The sequence below is a fragment of the Castanea sativa genome, chromosome 1, assembly GCF_040712315.1.
Source record: "Castanea sativa cultivar Marrone di Chiusa Pesio chromosome 1, ASM4071231v1".
NCBI classification, from domain to species: Eukaryota; Viridiplantae; Streptophyta; class Magnoliopsida; order Fagales; family Fagaceae; genus Castanea; species Castanea sativa.
Genome location: NC_134013.1, coordinates 18,595,149 through 18,603,985, shown reverse-complemented (window position 1 = coordinate 18,603,985; position 8,837 = coordinate 18,595,149). Strand labels below are relative to the sequence as shown.

The following is an 8,837-nucleotide window of genomic DNA, read 5'->3' as shown; positions in this document are numbered from 1 at the left end:
AACAACTAAAAGAGCATTTTCAAGAGGAAATCTCATTTAAGTGCATGATAAGAGGGGCAAACTTAACCAGCCCCTACACACAGCTGGGCATACTCTCTCTCCCTCCAGTTGTGCCCATTTTTCCCCCATAATCTTGAAGCTGTCATGGCAAACTACCTCTCTACTACTGGGGTCACTCTGCTGTGATATCATCAACTTACATAAGCTGTACAGCTAGGTTACAAACCATACAAAGATAAATGACTTTACTTATTTATCTTAATATTTACATTATTGAGTACATAATTACTTCATATTTAAATACATATTACTTTATTCCAACTACTATTACAACTATTAATTACGGTTTAAACTCATTTAAATGTATGATAAGAGGGGCAAGCTTAACTAGCCTCTACCACTGGCATTTTGCTGGAATCCTATCAGCTCACTAATGCTATACAATTGGAGTTATAAACCATATAAATATAAGTGACTTTGCTTCCATATCTTTAAATTTACGTCATTGAGTATATGATTACTTTACATCTAAATAAATACTATTTTATCTCAATTGTTATTACAACTACTAATCAAAACTATCATATCAAACGCATATTACATATTGCATAATCATTATCGTGATTCTTAAACTTTGACTTTAATGGCTTTGTAGACTTAAAAGTACGCTGATAACCATTGGACTATGTGATCCAATGTTGAGTTTCAGACGCAACTCCCCAAAAAGAACCCGGGCCTAGCAAGGTCATTAATCCAGCGGATAACACGTGGCCGAGCAACTGAAAAAGGCCCCCGAACAAGGGCTATGTTTGATGGGCCATACTTATTTTTGGAATAATGTTTTGTCTATAATATTTCTACAAAAAAATTTATGCTACAATTTGTTATTAGCCCAAAATTAGAATTAGTAACACTTTGTCACATATAATTTGTAGTGAAATTATTGTAAAAATATTATAAATATAAAATTACTCATATTTTTGTTAAACTAAAATTATTGTAATTCTCAAATCAACACGTTTAACATTTTTATTTGGAAGTTAAAATAGATTAGTTTATTCGTTTTGTTTTGTTTTTTTTTTTGGGCAAAGTCAGGGTGAGCCAAAATGTTCTTTACTTCTTTTATTTGCACTTTAATTTATGTCGGTGGGCCACATGTGTGAGGTGTTTCAGGCTAAAATAGGAGGAAAAAAAGTCATACATGAAATGAAACGACTTGTAGCATAGTTATTGTTTTTAAGTTGAGCATATTTTGTTCTTATAAGCTCTGGGGCCCTCCAAAAAATCAAAAGCCAAGGCACAGGCGGGGAATTTCATCATTTCATAGTTTTTTCATTCCCATCCTATCCATCAGAGAGTGAAAGAAAACCTAGAGACAGTGAGCGAGAAAGAGAGAATGGGGCACACTCTTAATATTGAACATCATCAAGCAACAGATGGGTTGGTGAATCTGTTCACAAAGGCGAGTCATGATCTCACAGTGGTTCAGCACAGGCTCGAAAACGAGTTTCAACAAGTCTACCCTGACAACGTAAATGCTTCTTTCCATCTCTCTCTCTCTATTTCTAAACTCTGTTTTGTTCTCTCAAAACTACTCTGAGAATGTAAAATTAAATAATTGAGAAACTTAATAGTGGGTACTGAGTTGTGAATTTCACACTCAATTTTGCCTAGAAGCATATTGCTATGTCTCTCTCTTCTTCTTTTTTCAATCTAAATTTACTGTCTAAAGCTGAGTTTCATATTGTTTTAATTAATATTTTCAGGGAAAAAGTTTTTTAAGTGTTATTTTGATCCATCGTATGTATATTTTGTTCTGGTTAATTGGAAATAAAACAAAGTGATACTATCATTTAAGCAACACTTGCTTGCTTTTTTTGTTTTTGGGAAATGTTCAATATGTAATTGTTATGCAGGATTTGAAACTTTTTAATGCTGTCTACAGGCGAACCCGATGAAGTTGGTGTCCAGGATAAAGAAGGTACAAGAAGATCTGTTGATCTTGAAAGAGCAGTGTCGCGAGCTTCTTACAGCCAAACAGGTACTTTCTTCTTTTTTTCGAACTCGTTGGAGGAAGAGATAAGGATTTATAATCTTGTATCTTGCATATCATCTCATTATGATTAATGGGAAATGAGATCTCAAATAAGGAACCCATCATATGTAGCAATGAGCGGGGATTCTTGTTCTGCGGTTTTTGAAGTGATGGAGAGATATTTAATACAAGATAAGAAAAGAGAAGGGAGGGAGGAGCAGCATTCTGAAGTTGATCTTGCTTGCTGATTTCATTTTCAGGACTTAATTGATAAAGCTCGGACCACTCTTGTTGGGAACAGAACTTTGCTGCAGCAGATGCAAGCATCTGTGGGCATCCCCCTTGTCAGCAATTCTGATGATCCTGCATTTGCTAATTTCAATCAGGTAATTTCTGATCCTGCAGTATGTTTGGGTGAACTGCACTTGCTTAAAATATTGAAGTCCTTGATGGTAGAAATCAGCTACTCACTTACAAACGGTGGAAATGAAATGAGCTAAACTTAATTGAAAGAGATCGAAAGTTATATGCTGGAACATATGACCTTTGACTGGAAAAATATAGCCTGGTATCTTTTGGTCGTCACATAAAAATTGAATGGCCCCATTGTATTTAACATTACATTTGGATTGCTATTTTTTATTTATTAGTAAATTAACTCATTGAGGGAAAAGACTATCCCGTGTATATAATAGTTAGACAAATTGCATTAAGACTTACGTAAAAAGATTTACAAGCAAACGAAAGAGACTCAATGAACTCTATAATGGAAGCACTTTTACCAAGTCAATGCAATAAACCACTCAAGTATTGATCTAATGAAAGATTGGCTTCCACATCTTCAAAAGTGCTATAATTCATTTTTCCCCTGGTCTCCACAATGTTCATACTAGGCATAAGGGGGGAAATTTTAGACAATAAGTCAAGAACCCACTTCAACATCACCCATTGAACCCCAAAATACACAAAAAACAAAGCTCTACAAAGCACGTGTAAGATCACAATGAAACAACAAATGATCTACAATTGCCCCATTGCACACACACATATAACACTGATCTACTAGCGTGATTCCTTTCTTCATGATATTATCATTAGTCAAAATCTTCACTCAAACCGCTGTCCACACAAAGAATGCATTTATGCTACTCGCTTTAAAGCCTTAGCACATCAAATGCTTTTCCATGGAAAATAATTTCAGTTGGGGCTTACAAAATAGCATAGTATGAACAAGCATCAAAGTTCCGTTACCAATAATTGGTGCATTGGAGGAAAATGGTTTGAGCCTAGAATCAACCAACTACAATTCCCTGTATTAAAATGTCCCTAATATTTATGACATTATTCATTTTAGGAAATTAATGAAATAAATGAGGCTCTTAGGGACTTTCAAACTTATAAGATTCATGAAATACTTTGAAGAAGGTCATAATATTAGCTTTAACCACCTGCCAGCAATGTTGAAACTTGAAAGAGGACCATAGTGAAACCATCTGGTCCTAAAGTTTCATCACCTCTCAACTCCTTTAGTGCTTGAACGAGCTTCCTATCAAACTCCCTTTCCAAAAACTTTTCATTCTCATCAATTGTAGAAAAATCCAACCCGTCCACCATTGTTTATAGAACCTAACAACCTGATCTCTTGTCCTTGAATCCTCCCTCACAAGACATTCCATCCACCTCCAAAAATCCAATGTGATTAGTATGTCTGAGAATTAGCCAGCTTGTGATAAACTTCTACTTTGCAAATTCACCAAATGCCATTATTGTCCAATATGGAAAATTCAACAACTTCTAGTATTTTTTTAATATTCTATCACATCCATCATTTGAAATTTAAGTACATTTTACAAAGTAGGGAAATTTGATGTCTATGCAATCTCGAACTATATCTCTTTTTTGTCCTCTTTACTCTAATCCTATGTTGATGCTCATTTTTGTGTTACGGACTCATCAATAAACTTAAATGCAATTACAAACTTTTTGCTCAATTAAATTACCAACTTGAAAGAAAATCAATGAAAGTTCAGTCTCCCAATCTTCACAGCAACCTAATGGAGCACCATAGAATCTTTCTCTTCAACATTAAAGTTGTCAAAGTATTGACTTTAAGGTTGCACTTATGAACCTCCACCTCCCCCCCCCCCCCCCCCCCAAAAAAAAGACCAATTGTTTGGAAGGTTGTGTACTTTCCATGTGGTGTCTGGAGTGTTTGCACCACTTGCCAGCAAGCAACCAAGATTGAACACATGGTGAGGCTTTTTATAAGTAAACACCCATGCAAGGATGTTTGGGTAGCTTGTATCATGCTGATAAAGCTTATAGAAATGAGCCTTGTTACACTCAGTCACTTCTCTTCATTGATACTCAGCTCATCCATGCACAAAGTGTTGGAATGCAATCTCATCACTCTTTTGATCTTTTACTTTGGCAGATTGTTGATGAGTGGGCAGTTCAAGTCAGATCAAGGACAGGTAAGGCTTTATAACTGCAATTGATTTTAGAATTTCTACAATTTATGCTAACGGGAGCTTATGGCTATTTTCTTTAGTATTGAACTTCATGCTCCATCATTTGTGATGAAAAGGGTATATTTTAGAGAGAAAAAGAAGTGCCATTACATGTGTGAAGTCAAGCATTTAGATGTAAATTTCAGGAAAATATAAGTTAGGAAGTTTCTTCTTAGCTGTACAAATTACTATTCTGGTGGACTCAAGTAATGAACCGGAAATGTGTCAATAATGGATTGTGCAGGATCTGGGAGTCAAAAGTGACTTGGCTATTCTGTTAATTATATATTTTATCATGCTTTGGTCCTCATTCCTGTCATTTACCTTTTGGTCGAGCCAATTTACCTCTAAAACTGAGGCATAAACACGAGCATGGGAAAATGATGGAGCAGATGAGAGGGAAGTGGGTGGTTAATGGGTAGGTAGAACTTGTTAATGATCTCTTAAGTTACAAACATATGTCTTGAGGCCAGAATTTTACATTGTATTTAACATCGTAATAGGATGCTTTTAAATTAGCATGCATTTGAGAGCAAGGGACTGTCATTCAAGGGTTCAATCTTGCTATTGTGAGCTATCTTGTGAGACTTGGATGTAAAAGGCAATGTCTCTGTTGGCAATATGTGCCTTTTCATTTGGTGCAAAAGCTAATGTCGTTTGGTGCAAAAGCTAATGTCATTTGGTTCAATGAGTTGCTCTTGCTGATGAGTGATGACACTGCATAACTAACTAGCAAATAAGTGTTTTTAGAGTATATATTGAGAGTGATTTATTGTTATTGATGCAGCTGATGAGAAGCTTGGATCGGATTCTCAGGATATTAATGAGTTACTTTTCTCAGCTATAGTTTAAAGCAACTGAACATACTGAAATAGTTTGGGTGTCAAGCATGATAGTTCAACCTCCAGATTCCTGAAGATTATGAAATCAGGACACAAGAAGTTAGATGTTATGGTGTGTCTGAGAACTTTTGTGCACATTAGGTGTCTTGGTTTTGTTCAACTGAGTTGAATTCATGTAAATATTGGACTATTGTATGATAGTGTATTGTACTTTAATTTAACTTGCGCTAAAAATATAACATGTCAAGAACCAACTGTTTGAGCGCTGTGGGTTGCTGTACATTGCTATTTTCTGAGCAATGCCCACCATAACCCGAACTTAATCAAGGCCTTGTTGAACTTAATCCTTCAATAGTGGTTAGTTAATGAGGTGAAGAGAATGGGTTTGCTTTCAATTATTTGATAGATGTTCTTATTAATTCTGTCCTTATCCTTATCTCTACCACGTCAGTAAAGCTTTTCCTTTACTTGTTGGATAGCGGAAATGAAGAATATTGGAAACAAAAATTCTTTATTTGTGTACCTTTCGTTAATCAATCTCACAAATAAATATGATTTTTCTTAGTGTTTTACATTGTTTTGTAGAATCTATCATGAACATTTAACTGATGGGACTTGCGTAATAGACGCAATATTCACAACATGTACTCTTTGTTTGTTTCGACGAATTTTGTTTTTTTTTACAACTTTATGTAAAAATAATTTTCTGTGTTTTGTTATCTTTGCTAATCGTTATACCAAAGAGTCAAAGCTCTATGTTATGGACTAAACCAACCCACTATAGTTATTACTCATTTAGGTTCAACTGGCCTAAATATTCATATTCCTAAAGGTTCCCCAAGGGAAATGCCATTTATAGTCAACTTGACGTGAGAATCTGGTGGAAAAGACCCATCAATAGTGCCAAAAGAATATGAATGTGAACTTGGTTAATTTTGAAAACTGGAATTCGTTACTAGAAAGGTAGACATGCTACATAAAGAGTGATCTACACAAAGAATTTGGGTATGTCTCGACTCTTTTTTAGTCGGCGATGAATACAGTATTCGTGTGTGGAAAGGAGAAAAAAAAGTAGGCACTTTTTACTTTTTACACACATCCATCACTGATTCACTGTCCACAAGAGAAACATACACACATGAAATGATACCCATAATCCTCACTTGTTGACGAAGGAAAAATGCTTCGGTGCTTTGCACTCCGGCATCAGTGGAGGCCTTTTGATATAATTGTCAAGATTCGTCTGAAAAACTTCTACTTTGTATAGATTCACCTCTTGTCCTGCTCACAACCGTCCAGGAAATTGGCAATGAAAAAAAAAAATTAATGCCAATTTTAGTCCTATTGAAAATACTTTTTTATTCTTTCCGATAATTTAATAGTTACGTTAAGATAGTGAAGATTTAAATCTTGATAGTCTTTATTAGAAACACAAACACTAATCAATTGAGCTACAAGATTCTTTGCTTGAGAACTCATTCTTTAAGGTGATAGTTGTGGCTCAACAAAATTTGTTACTGAATTAAGAGCAATTCATCTCCAAGTCCATTAGGTATTCTAAGTGCCGAATTTCTTGCTGTCAGAAACTCAGAACTGCATTTACTGGGCTCTTATTTTAGCTCATTTCAGAATTTATTGTGCCAAAAACAGACTCAATTCAGTCTCTCCTTTTTTTTTTTTTTTTTGAATAATGAATAACATCGAATCTTAATCTACATATAATGATGACAAGTTGGTAGACTTCAGTTAACTGAATTGGTAAAATTTCTTAACGTCGTCGTTGAATAAGAGATTTGGGATTCGATTCTTACCTACACCAAAAATCAATTGGTGTCTTAGTTTAATAATAAAGAGCAATTATCAATAACGAACGCTATAGATTTAAACTGTTTTAAAAATATATATATAATGATGACAAGTTTACTGATTAATAATATTTTGACAAATTACCGCCAAGCATTCTAAAGCATGCTGAATACGGAAACATGTTGAATAGATTGAGATGACAGTTGAAAAACAATTGTTAATAGCTCAAATTGTGCGTGCATTCACATTGGGAATAACATATGTCATAGGGAAAATTTAGCATAAAAGCCCAAAACCCCCCCACACATCTGGACTTGTAAAAACCAACTATTGCAAAAAAATTTGCAATAGTGTTATAGTGTAACTCTAAAGATAGAATTGCACTATAGCTCAATTCTAAAAAAAAAAAAAAAAAACTAAAATTTTATTCACTTACTTTATCAATTCCTCTCTCTCCGGGTTTTTGTTTTTATTTGAGTTTTGAGATATATTATTTTATTGTGTAGAAATATTATTTTAATGTGTTGTATTATAAAATAAAAGTTGAAATGCTGAAAATATTATAAAATGGTATGATATAATTGATAAAATAACTTTTTAAAATGGTAAAATAAGATGAGAAAGAAATTTGGAATGTGAATGTCCTAACATCCGATATTGCAATTTTATCTGTCAAGAGACAAAATAGGTAGAAAATTAGATATGGGGCACCAATGAATCTTTAGGTGGTCCAATTCTTTCTGACATTGGCAATGATTTGTCGAATATTAACTTATGCCGCCACTTGGAATTTTTTCTTTCTCAAAAGTGAAGTGGTTCTAGCTTTTGTTGAAAATGCTTTCATCACTCATCTATATGCTCAAATCCACTATCTTTGAACATATTTCAAAGGCTTATAATAACAAAACGAATTTCTTTTTCTAGTGACCATTTGAAAGAATATGTGCAATAACCCTAACCTTTGAAAATGAGTTGACAATCATGGCTGTTTCTTTTTCTGTGGAAACTCATAAGAACAGCTTGACCTTTTGTGCATTGAAAGAAAATCCCTTTTTTTTCTTTTTCCTCTTCTTTGCGGGGAGACATATCCTTAACTTAGATTAGAGGATATATCTTGTCTAGAGTAATAATGGGGGAAAAAAAGAGATCAACTAGGTTAAATTCTGTGTTGCTTGAAGGACAGGTCAAAAGTAGGTTGGGCTAAGCATCAATTGAAAAATCTTCACGCTCAAATGTGCCCTTTTCATTATATATAGGACAAAACTTATATACAGTACCTTTGGTGCTGTTCTTTAGGTTCCATTTTTTAAGATCTATCATGTGACTACTTAACTAAATAATATACTTTTATCTCATGAGAAAAAAACTATATGACAGAATCTTATGAATGGAACCTAAAGAACAACACTTAAGTCTTACCCAAAATTGGTAGGGTTAAGTATGATTATTGAAAAATTCTAACACTCAAAATTGCAAAATATTAATTCCATACAAAATTATTAAGTTGTGTAATATTACCTAAAATTATACTAGATGTAATTTGATCATATATTAACACAAGTTTAATGTGCGTGTTAAAAAAAGTATAATCTAATAGTGTGAGATTTTAAAATTATATTTCAAATAAAAAGTCGTTGAATGATG

General features: G+C 33.8%; 1 protein-coding gene across 1 annotated transcript; it reads left to right on the top strand.

Annotated features, from left to right (window-relative positions):
- The first annotated feature begins 1,303 nt into the window (after positions 1-1,303).
- LOC142622024 (uncharacterized) lies at positions 1,304-5,653 on the top strand. Its single transcript, XM_075795432.1, has 5 exons — positions 1,304-1,531; positions 1,946-2,041; positions 2,296-2,421; positions 4,470-4,509; positions 5,333-5,653. Exons 1-5 carry the CDS (start codon positions 1,397-1,399, stop codon positions 5,395-5,397), a joined length of 462 nt encoding a protein of 153 aa, XP_075651547.1. The 5' UTR covers positions 1,304-1,396; the 3' UTR covers positions 5,398-5,653.
- Positions 5,654-8,837: the final 3,184 nt, after the last annotated feature.